This window comes from Schistocerca americana, chromosome X (genome assembly GCF_021461395.2).
Source record: "Schistocerca americana isolate TAMUIC-IGC-003095 chromosome X, iqSchAmer2.1, whole genome shotgun sequence".
Taxonomy (NCBI): Eukaryota; Metazoa; Arthropoda; class Insecta; order Orthoptera; family Acrididae; genus Schistocerca; species Schistocerca americana.
The window spans coordinates 313,721,052-313,740,111 of NC_060130.1; the positions used below are offsets into that span (position 1 = coordinate 313,721,052).

Genomic DNA, 19,060 nt, shown 5'->3' on the forward strand with positions numbered 1-19,060 from the left:
CAGTCTACATTTTATATCCTCTCTACTTCGACCATCATCAGTTATTTTGCTCCCCAAATAGCAAAACCCCTTTACTACTTTAAGTGTCATTTCCTAATCTAATTCCCTCGGCATCACCCGACTTAATTCGACTACGTTCCATTATCCTCGTTTTGCTTTTGTTGATGTTCATCTTATACCCTCATTTCAAGACACTGTCCATTCCGTTCAACTGCTTTTCCAAGTCCTTTGCTGTCTCTGACAGAATTACAATGTCATCGGCGAACCTCAAAGTTTTTATTTCTTCTCAATGGATTTTAATACCTACTCCGAACTTTTCTTTTGTTTCCTTTATTGCTTGCTCAATATACAAATTATACTGTTGGGGGGGGGGGGGGAAGGTTGTTCTGGGGGAGGAGACCAGACAGCGAGGTCATCGGTCTCATCGGATTAGGGAAGGATGGGGAAGGAAGTCGGCCGTGCTCTTTGAAAGGAACCATCCCGGCATTTGCCTGGAGCGATTTAGGGAAATCACGGAAAACCTAAATGAGGATGGTCGGACGCGGGATTGAACCGTCGTCCTCCCGAATGCGAGTCCAGTGTGCTAACCACTGCGCCACCTCGCTCGGTGTTACGTATACTGTATTGACTTTATTAACTGTATTAAAACGTTAACTTTGAGATATTGTTTTTATTTAATGAACCCTGTGCCTTATACAGAGTAAGCTTAAATGAGCTATTTCACTTATTAATCAAATTGCTATTACTGTGCGACAGCAATATTTTATGTTTTATTCTTTTAGTGATAGTTTAGGATTTATTTAAATATAATTTGTCTTTTCAGAGCTATATATTCACTGCTGTGTAATAGTCTGTAAGCATGATTATTACTGTAAATTAAATTAGCGTTTTACGAAAATATCGTACGTGTTTGTTTCCTTTTTTCAAACCCAAAAAATGTCAGGCGTGTCTAGTTTCCCGGAGTGTCGAGTTATCGAGAGTCCAGTTTTCGGGGTCCTAATGTTGATCATATGACTCTAAAATGCTTAAAAAAAACCTTTAAAACACTATTTTTCATCTAAAATTTAGAAAATTTCCCGGGGCAAGACCACCAGTATGCCCCCCCTCCCCCCCTCCAATATTTTTTATAAGTCGGCGCCCCTGCCCTCGTATATGTACAGCCGGACGACTTGTCTGCCGTAGCTGTTATAAATTACGGGTGAAAACCTTGAGTCTATCTGTGTAGTTCTAAGCTTAGCCTTCATATATAAGACAGAAAAACGCGGCGAGTGATTTAATTTATAATACGTGAAGAAAATGACATAATTTGCTCTCACTCGCCAGGACAGGGCACATGGAAAAAAATCCAGGAACTTAGTGTATGCTACCAATTGTCTACAGCAAATTTGTGGATCTTCTTTGTAGAGAGAGAATTTCCTGTGACTCGGAGCGGGCTGCCGGAACTAAAATGTTTCGTCGCGTGGCGAATACATTTTAGAGAAAAAGTACTAAAATAGTTGTGGAAGTCTGTGATCGAAGAGTATGTGGCACACCAAACTTTATTAATGTGGGTATGTACCCACTCGGTCTAGCAACTCAATTGTTTGATGTGCATAGGATAGTGGAACGCTCCGGCATGTGTTTAATCGTATGCTTAATATTGGCTCGTCCGGTGTTCGTGATCTATTGGCAAGCGTTGCTGCCTCTGGATAACGGGGTTCCGGGTTCGATTCCCGACCGGGTTGGGGATTTTCTCTGCCTGGGGACTGGGTGTTTCTGTTGACCTCAGCATTTCATCATCATCATTCGTGGCATTGGCTAGATTGGACTGTGTCAAGGATTGGGGTTTTATACGGGCGCTGATGACCGCGTAGTTGAGTGCACCACAAACTCATCATCGGCTGTCACGGAGAGGGTGTCACCCCCCCCCCATTCGCCCCCGCACTAGTAAAATTTTCATACCATGGAGCGAACACTTAAGGCTGACTTTTTCAGTGGCCAGCTGATGTGAATTAAGTCAGCATTTACCCCCAAAAACTCGACATTTCCTCGCGTCAAATTCCCAGTGGCGCCCAGTCAAAAGCGTAACACTTCAAACTGCGAAAATTATAAAAGTTTCGGGCATTTTTCCTACGGAAGTGTTTCATTTCTTCTATACCTCTTTTCATCCGAACCAGCACCCATAAAAAATTTTAATTCCTGTTGCCAGACGCAGATTCTTGGGCTCGTGAAGCCTAGAAATATCGTTTTCAGATAACATCAAGGGGAGATTGCAGACAATGTGCAATACGTTCTATGATCCGCAGCGTCTGACAGCTTAGTAAGTCTTGACATCATAGCAATGTCAAGTAAATACCGTGAGCGTATTCACGGGAAATTCTGCCTTCGCTCATTATTGGAAGTGATAGTTAAGCACAAACCACTTAGACAATAAGTTCACACTTTCATTTTAAGGCACACTGAAAAGTATTTCATTTGAATCTTAAGGAAAGTTTGCGTGATTGTTACGTTTCTTTTATTACCTTGTATTTGCCTGACACAATTTTCCTATATCTTATTTTTTAAAACTGAAATACTGATTTTTGCATGGAGATCAATCTCGACTATTTATTATTCTTTTAAAAATTATAGCACATAGCGTGATTAGTAAATCGTGTTGATTGCCGTAATTAAACCCGCCAGGTTATCCGAGAGCACTAATGCGCTGCTTCCTGGAATTTGGTAGGCGCGCCGGCCCCAGATCGAATCCGTCTGGCGGATTGACGACGAGGGCCGGTGAGCTGGCCAGCCTGGATGTGGTTTTTAAGCGGTTTTCCACATCCCAGTAGGTGAATACCTGGTTGGTCGCCACGTCCCGCCTCAGTTACACGACTTACAGACATCTGAACACGTTCACACTATTCCATGGATTACACTAAACGCAGACAGCTGCGGTACATAATTCCGGGAGGGGGGGGGGGGGGGTGTATGGGGTGGCGCAGGAGCAGCATCCGGCCACCCCTTAACATTAACATTAACCTTGCCAAATCCTACACTACTCATGCCGATGCCGACCATGCGCAACTGCGGGATACAGGCACAAGTGATAGGTAGATAGAATTTATTCCCTTAATTATATCAATTACTGTGATTTTTAATTTTTTAATCTTAACTCATCGAATCGTAAATGGTATACAACAATTTTATATAAGTAAATAATTTTATATAATGAAATAATTAACGTTACATATTGCATTATAAGAATTTAATTCAAATTTCGTTTTCAAATCATATTTTCACGGGTTGTTGTAGTTGTGGTCTTCAGTCCGAAGACGGGTTTGATGAAGTGCTCGATGCTAGTGTATGCCGTGCAAGGCTCTTCATCTCAGCTGGAAAAGTATTTCTTCCATTCATCCATAACATCACGGATCGCATTGGGAAAGTACTAGCCAAGTTTCAGGTGGAGACTATTTTCAGACCTACTAAGAAAATTAGTGAATGCCTAAGATCAACAAAAGATGCTGGTCACCCCCTAGCCACCCCAGGGGTATATAAAATTCCGTGTAGTTGTGGCAGGGTTTACATAGGAACTACAAAAAGAAGCATCAATACACGGTTGACGGAGCACAAAAGAAACTGTCGCTTGGGACATATCGACAAATCGGCAGTAGCGGAACATGTTTTTAAGGATGGAGATCACGAAATAAAATTTGGTGAGACAAGCGTGCTAGCGACGACGTCGCATTATTATACACGTATGTATAGAGAGGCAATTGAAATCCACAAACATCAATACAATTTTAATCGTAAAGAAGAAGGATTAAAATTGGACAAGATATGGCGGTAGACGTTGCATCAATCACGTGACAATCGGTTGCCTGCAATCGAGAGAACAGACGATAGCCAGAGATAGCTACACATCGACGCCACGTGACGTGCGGTGGCGCCCTCTACGATCTCCATATAACCGGCGGCCCCAGCTCCTAGCAGCCAGTCGTCGACTCACCTCGGAAGATGTTTTCCGTAGTTGAGAACGAAACGTCAGGGAGAAGTAGTTCTACAGATCGACCAGGGCAACCTAGCCCGGAAGTGTTTACTGATGAAGACGCCGGCCGTGAAAGCCTACATGGGATCTATCCTATTCTGTTCATGTTCACCGCCGTCCTAGACAAGTTACAGGACATTGTGAAAAAGGACTCAAGAAATGTGGGTTTTGGAAGCCAACCCTACTGGGCTTCCCGAAAAACATCATCATACCTTGTGTTTGCGGACGACCTGGACATACATACAAAGGACGAAGAGACTGCCATCATAGAGCTCGAGGTACTTGAAGAATATGCAGAAAAAGTAGGATTAACAAGTCTCATTCGAGAAAAGTGAATTCTTATGTTCAAAGACAGAAATCTCAGGCCTGAAAACAAAATACGGTAAAATCAACAGGGTGCTGTACTTTAAATAATTTAGAAAACTCATCGAACCTATGGACGTTGGAAAAAAAAGCAAAATCGGCTCCAAAAAGTAAAAAAAAAGCATTTGTGTTAGTTCAAAGCCTCTACGGCAAAAAATCCATCGGCACTACAACACAGCCACAAAATCAAAAGTCCTCTACACAAGCGAAACACAGACACTTATCAGAAAACATAAACTTGAAGAAATAAAAAAGAACGGGAAAAGACCATTGGAAAAATTATAGGAGCACGACATACCTACGATGATTATAGGCTATAATCAGTCAAATCAACAGACAAGTTTTCAAACATCGAAATTGACATTAAGAAAAGTTGGATGAAATTCTTTGGACTTCTCAACAGACTACCAGAAAAGAGATTGACAAAAATTATAATAGAGTGTGTAATATCACATAAGAACTCAATACCTTGACTGAATGAAGGTCGAAAGGACCTTAATAACGGAAACATAAGATTTTCTACACACACACACACACACACACACGGTGTAGATAATTAGGAAGATGCACCGGAGCAACCAAAATAAAAACAGTATGGACAAAAGTGGTCGGGAGAACATAAACAAGTCTTCTTGGAAAGAACGTAAGCCTATTGGAACAACAAGAAGCACAAAGAAAAGTTGAGTTACTTGCTTAACATCATCCATTTATTGGGCGAATTTGTTGTAGCAACAGCAGAAACAACAACAACAACTTACAAAATTTTTTCAAAAGCATTATAAAACAGGCTGGAAGGCCAACTGGGCCAGCAGTCTGGAGAATACCGAGGAGGGATTAGAAAAGGTCGTTCCTCTGTGGAAAAATTTTTAAATCTGAAATCAATAATCAAATACAACAGAATAAGATCCAAAAGCGTTTATATGACATTTGTAGATTTCAAAAATGAATAAGATTCAAGTGTTTCGAGCTGACAAGTTGGTTGCAGTCACAAAAGGCACAATTAAAAATCCAAAATTAAATTATTAGGTGAAAACATTTAAGGCTTTTGAGATCAAAACACATGTAAGACAGAGAGGTGAATTATCCCCACTGCTGTTCAATTGTGTACTAGAAAAGGTAATCAGGGACTTAAGGAAAAGAACAAGAGAAAGAGGAATAAAAAAAATTAAAAAAAACAAGTTACAACTGAGAGATGGGGGATGGACAGAGTTTTGGTTGTTTGGCTTTTGCCTACAATCTCGTCATCTTAGCTGAATCAGTAGAAGGTGCAACAATGCAGATAAATCCTTTACAGGAAACAGCTTCAAAAGCAGGCCTATGTACATCTTTTGAAAAAATAGAGTATATGACAGATGTGAAGGAGGCAGTGAAATACATGGAAACTGATTAAGGAAGAATAAAAGGAGACTACAGAATTTAAATTATAGGTGACCTAATACAACCAAGTACTTTGAACAAAGAGTGTAACTTATCAAGAACAAGGAAAAATTGAGATGACTTTTCAACTAACAAAAAACTTATATAAAACAAGAAATATATTTCCATAAATGCAGAACTTCAGCACAACACCACTGTTATTAAACCAGAATTCCTTTGTTTAAGTACAGATATACAATTAAGTGAAATAGAAAAGAGAAAAAGGAAAATAAACAAGGAGGTTTTTGGACCAATATATGACAGTGGGAAACAGAAATGAAGCAGTTGTGAAGAAGTTTATGAAAAAATAAACAATATCTGACACAATGAAGAAGAGAAGAATTGTACTGTAAGGACACCTAAAAAGGCTACATGAAAAGGATAACAAAAGGTATTTTTAACTTTTTTGACAGAAACACAAAAAACATCACTGGCATGGATCAAAGAAGTTAAACAGGACCTGAAAGAAATGGAGGTGATGGAGGAAGAAATAGGAGCAGGAGAAAAATTCAGAGTAAGAGTAAAAAGTTTCAAGGGCTTCCAGGGGAAAACAAAAAGTACAGGTACAATATGGACAGAGAGAGAATAAGAAAAGAATAAAAAATGACTGGACAGAAAGAAAGGAGAAAAGAAAGAAGACCTAAGTAAATTCATGTGATCCTTCTGATGAAACAATTCCAACATCTATATTCTTGAAAAGAACTGAAATTTTCTGTCATAGTTCCTAAATAAGGTACACTTGCATAGGCACCTCATAGTGCATAAAATCTGTGGTGTAACCCCACATTTCCTGGAGTGCATTGATAATTTTAGATGTCACACTAACTGTGCGCATAATGGGAATCTGATAAAGATTCATTATTGAAAAAAAAAAGCGAGTGAGAGTTTGTGGCTGGCTATTAGCTAGTAAAAAATGAATTACCAAGCCACCCTGTAGCACACTAAATTCCCCTTCATATCTGTTTATGAAGGTGTCCTGATGCAATATGAAACCTGAAAATTCTATTTTCAGCGCCATTTAAAATAGAGGGATGTACATATTTCTAACCTAAGAGATTTCCGTTAGCTAGTATAAAAAGAACAGGTAGTTAAAATGTAACTCAGATTGGTTCAGCACAAGCACCTTTTGTATTAGGAGTCCAGTGCCTCATTATTAAACTTGGTGGTGAGGGGGGACATCTTTGCAATTGAATTGTTGGAAGATGTTCTCTCATGATTGTGTTGATGGTTGTGTGTGACCATTAGTTTATTTTGTTCAAGTTTCCCAATGACTTGTGGCCTTGCATCTTGAAAATGAGGAGTGTGTCTTTAGATGGTGTATATGCTCTTATAATGTATCTCTTTGTCTACTGTGTCAACTTCTTCAATCCTCTGGGTTCCCACATATACTCCTATTCAACAGAGAAGGAAAGAGTATCTTGGATGTCCTAGCCAATTCCCTTTGGACTGTGTGAAGTGACACAGTGAGCAAGACACTGGATGTGTATTTGGCAGAATGGCAGTCTAAATCCCCCCTCCAGGAATCCAGATTTAGGTTTTTTGTTGTTTCCGTAAACTGACTAAGACAAAGAGCAATGTTCAGTTCTTGCCCCATTCTTTCTGAACCCGAGTAGTGCTGAGTCTCTAATGATTGCATTGTTGATAGAACTTAGGTTTGGATCTTCCTTCCATTTTCTCTACTCATCTCCACTTCTTCAATCCATCCTCACGCAACCCAGTACCATCTGGATTGCATGCACTTTTACACAAGTCTTTATTAGTCTGGGAGGGGAATACTAAAGGCACAACCATGAGAAACTACTAAATATCAATAACCAAGCCTTTTTTTACACTCATTGTTGTAAATATTAACCACAGTGATTGTCTAAAGTAGGGTACAAAACATAAACACCTGGGCCTCACCAACAAAGAGAAGAAAACTTGCTCAAGCCCTTTGATAGAATATTCAAATATCGAACAGATAGGATGGTGAGTTATTCCTATGCACAGATTGCTAGCGATCTCCTTGGTCTTCTGTGACTTATTTTCGCACTCAACTCTCAACAGTGCTGAATGTGGTGTAGACTGAAAAATGGAACTCATTCCGAGAATATGTCGTCAACTTTGTGCCCTATTGAGGGACAGTGTCAAATATCTCGAGTAGCATGGCCATAGGTCACACAGTCATAGTCTGCATGGGACCAAACAAAGGCATTATAAAAATATATGTGCAACTTACTCAGCACCATAGAAGCTTTTAAATGTCCTATAAACATTGGAGCCTGAGCATAAAGTGGGGCATTCATGACTCTTGTGTAGTCGAGGCACATTTTAGTCACGGAAAGGAACAAGCTAACATTAGAAGTGGATAGGCCATTTGCAAGTCATTAATGAGATTTTATTCCAAAGCAGTATGTATCAGTTACTACTTTTCTTGGAATTAATAGATTTTGGGAAAGTTTTTATCTTGATCAACATTAAGGAAAACAGCTTTGAGTCAACTGATATTAGTATTATGAAAAATATATACGTGAATGCTACAGTTTAATTAGATCTAATCATGATAGTATGAAATTCAGAATTGGAAGATGACTTGTGTGCACACAACCCTCTCACCACTGTTCAACAGAGCTTTATTTCAGTACAGAATTAACTGTAAAATCAACTGTATAATGATTAAATGATTAACTGAATATGAGAGAGTATTAGCTGACTTAGAATGTTTGTTACCTTTGTTCTAGATCGCACGAGAGATTTTTATACATAGAGGTCTGGTGCACAAACATGTTGTTCGGCTGCATCATTTCTTCGAGGATGCTCTCAATGCATATATAATTCTGGAGAACTGTCCCCGAAAGGTAAGGCTACATTGAAACTAGTAATCAACAAATACATCCAGAAACAGAATTCTGAGAAACATAAATTAGATAGTAGCTACATCAGTGTACTGAGAGAACATGTCCCATTGAATTTTATTGCAGAACATCAGGGATGTTTGTCCTATGTAATACAATTATGTTTTCTTGAAATATAACTCTTACTAGTAACATTTTTAACAGTAAGAATTTCACAACAGTAAAATGTACACCTAATTTATGACCCTTTAGAAAATGATGATGTGGATAATTTTTGTCATTTTATGATAAGATATCCCATTGTAGATAACTTTTCTATGCATTTTATATCAATGGGATACATGTAAAAAGCATGCATGTTGGAGCACTTGATATTGTGCTACAATTATATTCTAGATGAAGATGTAGTTTACTCCTCAAGAATATTATATTTTAAAATTTTTGAATTAGAATAAGTTAATTATTTGCTGTAGTTGTTTTAATAATGTTTCAAGTGTACTATTAATCGTGTCTCCAACTTTTCAGTCACTGGTGCATGTCCTGAAACACAGGTGGACAATCACAGAGCCAGAAGTTCGATATTACTTAAGTCAGCTTGTGTCTGGTGTTCAGTACATTCACAGTCAGAATGTAATCCACAGAGACCTGAAACCTGGTAACATGTTCCTCAGTGAAAGTATGGTGGTGAAGTTAGGTGACTTTGGACTTGCTATGCAAATTGATGGTGACAAAAGAGTGTAAGTTATTTGTAAAAGGCTGTATATTTTAAGGCATTCTACAAATAAATATAATAAGAAAATTTTATGTTTTTAATGTTTCCTTAATATCATATCATTGTGTCTTCATTGACTATGCTGAAACAAAAAATTTCAAAATGGTTGAGGGCTGCAATAAGTCATTGTTTCCATTCTAGCTTTATAAAGCATATCTAGATTTCAGCTAGTAACTAGCTATTATCGTTGCAGTATTTCAGAGTTGTTATCCATGCGCGAGTACATCTACATCTGTTGTTCGGGCTCTGTCAGTTTATTAAAGATTGTCTTTAATGAACTGTAACAGAGCCTGAACAACAGGTGTAGACATACTAGGGCATGTATAACAACTCTGAAATACTGCACTGATAATGGCTAGTTACTACTCAAAATCTGGATCTGCGTTAATGAAGCTAGAATGGAAACAATGACTTATTGCTGCTTTCTACCATTTCAAAGTCGTATCGGGAGCCATGGAGTGCATTATACGTTACCAATGGAGGTAATTTGATGAAGCAAAATTCACCAATTGATTCTTAAGTCTTTAATCCTTTGGTCATCTTCAGCGATTTTACTGACAATGCTGCTTTTTCAGTAAACTAGTTTTCGTCAGTGGTTCCCAAACTTCCAAACACTGAGAATCCTGTTAGTTTAGTGAGACACCTTGTTTGATTTGGAAAAAAAACAACCTGAAAACACTTGTTTTATTCAGAGATTAATTCAATTTTAAATTGTTACTAATAACACATAAATCATAGTAAAATTTAAAAATAATGTTCGTATTGTCAAAATGGGTTAATAGTATTTAGCAGTGAACTTATTCGCATGGAACATCAGTGTTACACAGAACACAGTTTGAGAAACACTGATCGTACATGTACCTATTCGATTTCTGCAATTTTTCTGCCATATACCTCTTTGTCAATAAGGAGGTCATTATCATATTGTACAAATAAAAGTAAGCAACAATTAGTTCTTTGTAAATGTATCTCCCTCCAGCTTGACTCTTTTATGTGAAATAATTTCTGTTGATGCGGAGAATCATTATTACAGAAAGATCAGAAGGCTAAGATCCCTATCTGGCGATGTTTGATGCTGCCACACTGGAGATCACTCTTGATTAGTTTTCATATTTTGAGATTCCAAGATAAAATTAGAGAAATACTTATATTTAAATATGTAGATGCCAATACTTTATTGTACTATTACTCGAAGACTGCAAGAACACTTAAGTCAGTGTCCAATTTTGTATCAGTTGCTTGTTAAATATTTCTTCAGTAAACTGCTGTACTTGTTGAGGATTCAGATATTTTTACTTTCCACATTTAACTCTTTCCTTTCTTCATAAATTTAGTGATAATGAGTGAAACAATCATTTTCATACTTGTCTTCCTTTTTCAGCTCTATATGTGGCACCCCAAATTATATCGCTCCAGAAGTTCTGAACAAGCTCAGCTATAGCTTTGAAGCCGATGTGTGGGCTATAGGCTGCATAATGTGAGTACTAGTTTGGTTCATGTGAATTACCAAATTTTGTGTAGATGTAAAGTGGACTGCATTGTGCATTAGCAGCAGCAGCAGTAGTTTATTGCTAGTAATTGTATTGCCTGACACATGCTAAACTAAAATGGGCATAACAGTTATTTGGAGCCATTCCAATTTTCCTCCTCTCCTAACTGGGTAGAGTGAAGTAAACATGTGTCAACAAGAGAGGGGTTGCTCCCACATACAGATTTCGTTCATTGCAGAAGTATCCATATTTCTAGAAATAATTATCATATATCACTGAACTACATTTTTACCCTTATTCAGGCACTGTTGGAGGATGCTATTGGCAACATTATAGTCTTAGCAATGAGTATATGACAAGTTTGGTTGTCATGCTGTAAATGGGTTAGTGGGGTTCTTTGTCGGCGCATTTCATCATTGTGGCATGGCCTCTCTCCATGAAAATAAGCATAAGGCCATCAAACTGATCCTGACGGCTTGGACGACCTCCTCACACCCTTCCCGGCAAGAGGTGGTCATTTTGGCCAGGTTGCAGATTGGGCGTTGCCTAGCTGATGACGCTCGAGCAGTTGCTCGTGTCCTTAGTTTTATTACATTGACGGACTTTGTAAATACTTTCTGTTGTTGCCCCCTTGCGTTTTTCTACGCTATTAGTGCATTGATGTTTGTGACTGGACGTTAATAACCTTAGTAGTTGTGCGCCCTAAACAAACAAACAAAAAAAACTGTAAATGGGAAATTGTGCTGTTTACTTTGGCTAGACACAGGCAGGTACCTGGTCAGAACAGTACCGAAATAAAGTGCCCTAAAATTTTGTCTCACTTTCTTGTGCAGAACTTTGTCTTGAAGAAAAGGATTGTCAAGCACTGAAATGTAAGGAGTCAGTCAACAATTTAAGCACCTCTTGTACCTCAACAGTGCAACAAACAGAGCTGAAGAATACCTGACTGACGTGTTACCAGTTTCAGTAACTGCTCATCTTCCTGCTGCTCCATCAACAAATTGTCTTAGATGACCCTATGTGTGATATTCCAGAGAACATATAGTAAGGGAATGTGCTGGCCATCAACTTCTCATCCATCCGTCCATCCATCCATCCGTCATCTTAAATCCTATATAGAATCGCTAATTGGCTAGAGTAGTTCTATCCAACTAGACGATGATGAGTTTACAGCTTGCATGGTTATCAGCCCCTCTATTCACAGAAAAACATGCATAAAGATATGAAATGAGAAAAGGAGATCTGTCAGCTCCAGGATCTTTGAACATGCGCCATTGTGGCTGAAAAGTGTATGAGACAGTAGCTTTAGGGAGACAGTTAAAAGAGAGAAAATCCAGGCAGCTAGAACTGTAGTTGGTAACTTGTTGACATGGCAGGTGTGGCACCAGAAGACCGCAAAAAGAGAGATGAATTCTTAAATAGTGTGTTCAAGAAGTCCTTCACAGAGGAGTACTGTACAAACATACTGCATTCAACCGTTGCATAAACTGTGTATTCCGTGTACAGATTATGTATGGAGTACATAGTAATGGGCTTACCTAGCATAGAGAAGCAACTAAAAAGAGTTGAAAACAAATAAGCTGCCAGGTTGAGACCGAATTCCAAGTCAGGGTTATAGTGGGTACTCTTTTTGCATTGTTCCCTTGTTATGGACTCATAGGCTACCATGACTCTCAACAACCTGAGAGCAATCAAAGGGAATCACCAAGGCATGGAATACTTCACTCCAGACCTCTCAGAAAGGTGCCATGATACTGTGCCGACTGCGTATCAGCCGCACGAGACTTACCCCTTATGCGTCAAGAGAGCACACCTCAATGGAGCTGTGGTAGTCATTTCACGATTGTCCATATTCTCAAAATATGTGACCTGCTGATAGATCTGAGATAAGCAGTCAACCTGTTTACCTCACAAACTCTGATACTTTTGGACAGTGAGTTAGCAGCTACTAAAGTCCTACATTTCATGAGAGACAGCAGATTTTACAACAAAGCTGACTGAACCTCTATGTTTGGTGTCTGGTGGTTGGGGGAGTACCAGCTCTTGCTGGGCATGTGCTCGGAATGGCCTCGGGCTACTTTCTCTCTCCACACTTTTGTGCATTTTTAAGCTTTTATGTACGTATTTAATTTATCTTACCTATTTAAGATAGTTATTTCTCTCTAGTCCTTATGCTGTGCATGTTCTCACTGCATTTTAATTCTACAAACTATGATTACCCTTCTTGGCGTACCTTTTGGTGACCAACTACAGTTCTAGCTGACTGGATTTTCTCTCTGTTTAACTGTCTCCCTAAAGCTACTGTCTCATACACTTTTCAGCCACAATAACATGTTCAAAGATCCTGGAGCTGACAGTTCTCCTTTCCTCATTTCATATCATCATGCATGTTTTTCTGTGAATAGGGGGACTGATGACCACGCAAACTGTGAACTCGTCATCGTCTGGTTGGTGTGATGAATGGCAGTTGTTCTTAATGTCAAAAAATATAAGTTATTGCAGTAGAAAAGGAAAAACAATCCCATAATGTTTGAATACAGTGTTAGTACTGTGCTGCTTGACACAGTCGATTCATTTAAATATCTAGGCACAATGCTGCAAAGTGATTTGAAATGGAATGAGCATGTAAGAGCAATAGTAGAGAAGGTGAAGGGTCAGTTCTGACTTACTGGGAAAATTTTAGGAAATTATAGCTCATCTACAAAGGAGACCACACACAGAACACTAGTGTACTATTAGTGTGTGGAATCCCTGCCTGATAGGATTAAAGGAAGACATATAAGAAATTCAGAGGCATGTTGCTAGATTTATTATGGTAAGTTTGATCAATGTGAGTGTTATGCAAATGCTCTATGAACTCAAATGGGAATCTCTGGAGGGAAGAAGACATTCTTTTCATGAGGAAGTACTGAACTTCAGAGAACCGGCATTTGCAACAGACTTCAGAATGATACTTCCGCTACCAACATATGTCTCGAGTAAGGACGGAATACAAGACAAGATAACAGAAATCAGGCTTGTATGGATGAGTATTGACAGTCGTTTCCTCCTTGCTCAATTTGCGAGTGGAACAAGAATGGAAATGACTTGTAGTGTTAAAAGGTTACCCCCCACCCCCCCTCAATGCACCATATGGTAGCTTGCAGAGTATATATGGAGAGGTAGATACAGTGGATTGACATTTTGTGAATAATTTGTCAGCAAAAGTTGTACCACGATTTGTTGTTGGCAGGTGAAAGGCCCTGCGCATGTCGTTGACAATATGGTCGCATGTACTGCCATGAGGTGCCATCCATTTGGTGCTACGAGATGTCACACGTTACAGTATCATGTTCTGTGCTTCCATCTGGACAAGCTCGTAGCGTTTATTATTTCTGATCAAGCATGTGAGCAAATCTTAGTCTGTGTTGGTCTACCACTTCGGGTGTTAGGTTCCTGTCTCAGCTGTATGACGACAGACATTAATAAAAGTTGGATGACTCGGTTACCTCCTGCCCGGAACCACATTTAGATGCAAATGTACAGTGTCCATTACCATTTGCGTGGCCATACATAAAAATTATACCTGCTTGCTCATGGTTAAATGGAACATTGATAAGGTAACTCATGATGACTACACAAGTGAGATGTAGAAGCGGGACTAATCTCAAATGTGTGCAAATGTAAAATATAAACTTCTCTATATCAGCACTGTGCCACTGAAGTTACAACAGCTCCAGCAAATTGACTTGTCTCAGTATCATCACATACTTATCTAACAAAATAAATTTCAATCAGTGGATCAGTTGTTTGGATTATACCTGGATCAAATTTTCTCACTATCATCACTTAATTATCTAACAAAATAAATTTTAGTTAGTGCATATAAAGATCAAATGGGATTATACCGTGAACAATTTGATTTTAAACTTATTAGAACTAAAACAATGAATGACTTTCAGTGGATGTCTATTTGAACTTCTGTTTCAATATGAGGACTATGCCTCCAAAGTTTGTAGAAGGGGTTCTGAAACACACGGTAGATGGTATCTAAGTTCAATAATCACGTCCAAAGTATATTTTCTGCTTCATTTCTTATTTTTACTGATGTCCATAACAGTTACCTCCATTGGTCTGATATATTTCTGATTCAGGATTTTTAAAATTTAGTGCAAACATGACATTGAAAAAGATACTTTATGAATATTTTATTACTTCATTTCCTAATTCAACCATTTAGTCAGGTACCTGGTGGATTTAACCACTTGAGGAACTGATTTCAGATCATTAAATTCCAAAGGTGACATAGTATATACTAATGACATGTCTGAAACTTTTATGTACCACACTAACCTACATACAAAAATATTGAGTGGATAACTATCAAACAATGCGGACATGTAAGTTCTGTTTCTCTCTTGTGAAGTTTAATCAATCAGGAATGACACATCAATTCCATTGACTCTATTGTACAAATGAATGACTCCACTCTTGCCTCAGTCCCACTGGATTAATTTTTATAGACACCCAGTTTCAGATGCTGAAAAAGATGACTTGCCATGAGCTCACAAGACAGCAAAAGGATTATCAGTATGTGCAAATATTCATCGGCAGACGTTCTCACAGGGTTTGTGATTGCCAAGTGAAAGACCCTGTACCATTTAAAGGTGGTATAGTCTATTCCTGCACATAATAGTGGCATGTCATAAGAAGTGGATATTGTGGTGGCTGTCACTCTCCTTCACAACAGATACTAAAGAAATTCATCCAGGCAGTATGATAATAATTGATTGGTGGTATGCACTGTTGTTGTTGTTCATTATTTGTAGATTGTGGGAAGGAAAGTTGTTGGGTAGTGTTGCAGTTAACAAAAATGTATCTAACAAGTTACTTCAGATTAGAGCATGTAGGTTCCTTGAAAATGAAAATGTCAGTAGTATCTTAATAACTTGTAAGAGATGTGTTCAACATCGTGCAACACCAAATGCCGATGATACCTCTGTAAATGAATGAAATACTATATACTTCAAAATACTGAGGCAATTTTAGTTACTACAGTGATAACAGATATTTAATTTTGATAACTCCTGTTTTCTTTATTGCTTTGTTACTGTCGGTTTCTCTTATACGCTGCTCAGTTCAGTTATTTTGATGTCCATGAAATTACACGCATGGATCTGGAGTTACATTCTATTGAATTTAAAGTTACCCTTTAGTCTTCCATTTTGATATGAAGCAAAGTGTCGGATCCCGCATTTTGACAACAGAAATACAGGAGCTCATTTGCCACATTAGCTGATGTCCCACTAGATTCGAAAATATGTTCCACAATATAGAAAGAGAGGTAAATGGTGCTTTGGTTGTCAACAACTGCTTGGCAAGCAGCATGTCAGAAAATTCATAACCACTAGATTATAAAGTATCATGCTTAGAAGAAATCATCCTTTTGTTAATATTACTTCACCAATAGTAACATATAATATTTTAGTGTACTGTCGGAAGCATGCTGAAAGGCAAATTTCATTTCTCCATGTTGTTTTAAGATGGATCAGATTATTCTTTGCATTGTAATTGTGTGTTACAGGTTTGCTATGCTAGTTGGGCAGCCTCCTTTTGAAACAGCAACACTGAAAGACACGTATGCAAGGATTGTAAGTAACAAGTACACACTTCCACCATGTGTATCAGAAACTGCGTGTTCCTTGATAAGAGTGTTGCTGCAGCCACTTCCAGAGGATCGTCCAAAACTGGAGGACATATGTAAACATGAATTCTTTACAAGTGGTTATACTCCAGAAACATTGTCTCCATCTTGCTGTTACACAGTTCCAAACTTTCCCAATGTAGTAACTGACAGGTAACAAGCAAATTATTTGTTTTTGAGAACTAATTTGTAACAATACAACAACAACCAACAACAACAACAACAACAATAATCATTAAACTTGAAAACCTTAAAGAAAGCCATACCTTTACAAGTGACTTTTTCCAGGTCAACAGTCCAGTTGCAACCTAGAATTGCTAATCCCAAACATGTGGAAGATCAACACACAAAAGATAGACTTAAAAACCAGACACACAGAGTTGCACAACAGTTCAAGCCCAGAGCTCCAAACCCAACATTGCAAGAGGAGCCACAATTAAAGGCCAGAGTCAATGGGCTATTGCCAAAGGAAGACAAAGGACTAAACTTTTCGCAGAGAAGTGAACCAAAGCCTCCAATGAAGAAAAAATCTATGCTTAAACTACAGTCAGCACCAAAGAGTCCTGACCTAAGTGAAAAGGTAAGGAACTAATTTATACTATTTTTAAATGGACAAGTGTTAAAATGTATGCAACACACTATGGGCAGTTACATTATTTTATCTTTTCTGATTCTAACAGTGCTTAATGAGTGTAATGTTCTATGTTTGCATTCACTGACAGAAAGAAAAATCTGTAACAAGAGAAAGTGGATCAAGTGTGGGCTGCATGCCAACTCCAAGCCGTAAGGAACTACGTGCAGCTTCATCTCTGAAACAAATGATTAGCAGTGTGCTTTGTCCTGATAAGTTAAGTCTGTGCCGTAAGCGTGTGTGTAATGCTGTTACCCTCTATAGATTTCTTACTGAATGTTTCAACAGTATGCCAACAGATGGTGGAAAAGGTACATATTTCATGTAAATATGTTTAAGAAAAATGTGTGTAGGTGTGTAACTTATTTTTATAATTTACTTCAATGCTTAAACCATAAGTCTATAAGACAATTAAATTAAAAATTATTGCTATCATCAGTGACAAATCTATTGGATCTTGGGCCAATCATGTGGTCATAGTAGAAGACCCAAACAAAGTAATTCAACAAAATATATTCACCTGTAATTTGTGTAGTACTGACATCTTAAAATAGACATGACAGCCTGGAACCAGCACCTAATGTTCAACTGACACTCAGGAGCAGTAATGTAGATAGATTTGTAACTGAAGGCTATAATAATTTAGGACTAAATTAGTTATAAAGATTACTCTGCAATAAAATTTGTCACAGGCATGGTATATTAGATTTTTTCTTCTTTTTACAGCTAATCCTCACCCAGTAAATTGCAGACCTCTCTTTGTATCCAAGTGGATTGATTATTCAAATAAATATGGCTTCGGTTTTCAGTTGTCAGATAAATCTGTTGGTGTGCTTTTTAATGATAGCACACGAATTAGTTTCAATGCTGACAGAAGGTAAAAGGGGTAAAAAGTACTAATGAAAATGTGGCTGTCAGTAAATTCTGTTACTAATAAAAGCTTCCTTCATTGCAGTCGTGTGGAATTTCATGATGCAAATGGGAAAATTACAGCACATCCGATACATTCTGTGCCAGCTGCACTGCAGGAACGCTTAACTGTTCTGCGTTACTTCAGTCACTACATGGATGAGCATTTAACAGAGGGTGGTGACGGAATGCGTACAACAAGTCGTCGCAGGTTGCCTGTTCCACATATGCGTCGCTGGGTTCGCACAAATGCAGTCATAATAATGGAGCTCTGCAATGGCACTATTCAGGTTTGTGGTAACCATTCACTGCTGAAATTCTTTTCAAATGTGGTTAAGACAATTTTTGTGGTTGAAAAATTAAAAAAGCTTATAAAGATATTCCCCCCCTCCCTCACGCAAGCACGCACACATGCGCGTGCAAAGAACAATAACTGCTCCCTGAATTTATGGAACATATGCACTATGATTAAATAAGTAATAAATTGTACAACTCTCAAAACAGCTCTTATAATGTTTCTCAGTGTTTTCTGATTAGTTGTGACTACCTGTAAGCCAGACATCCAAATTAACTGCAAGAGATTCTGAATCAATGATGTACCTCTAGATCTCCAAATGTTATCGTCATGCCATTTTTTCCATGGAAGTTTAGGCTTCCATTGCGACAAAACTGTGTGTAATTTTTTAGCTAGAGGAGTTAGTAATTTGTTGTAATACATTACTTGTAACATGTCTTTGAATGAATGCTTGTCCATAGTTACCGGGATTTGTGTAAAAAGGACTAATTTCTTCTGTGATTATAGCATCAATGCAGGTTGCACACAGTAAATAAACAAAAACAAACCAGCGGCACTGGTTCTATTCATTTTACAGTAGTATAGTCAGTGAAGAAAGATCCTTCAGTTGCACTACAGTTGGCATAGCTGCTTTGTGTGTCTACCTCAACCAATCACATAACAT

General features: G+C 38.2%; 1 protein-coding gene across 1 annotated transcript in view; it reads left to right on the forward strand.

Annotated features, from left to right (window-relative positions):
* Positions 1 to 19,060, forward strand: part of LOC124555529 (serine/threonine-protein kinase PLK1-like) — a 256,330-nt gene that overhangs the window by 235,095 nt on the left and 2,175 nt on the right. The window contains exons 3-10 of the mRNA XM_047129483.1: positions 8,503 to 8,619; positions 9,142 to 9,353; positions 10,770 to 10,865; positions 16,442 to 16,714; positions 16,850 to 17,141; positions 17,284 to 17,503; positions 17,919 to 18,069; positions 18,148 to 18,391. Coding sequence (XP_046985439.1) covers positions 8,503 to 8,619; positions 9,142 to 9,353; positions 10,770 to 10,865; positions 16,442 to 16,714; positions 16,850 to 17,141; positions 17,284 to 17,503; positions 17,919 to 18,069; positions 18,148 to 18,391 — 1,605 coding nt within the window. The remainder of the gene's footprint in view (positions 1 to 8,502; positions 8,620 to 9,141; positions 9,354 to 10,769; positions 10,866 to 16,441; positions 16,715 to 16,849; positions 17,142 to 17,283; positions 17,504 to 17,918; positions 18,070 to 18,147; positions 18,392 to 19,060) is intronic.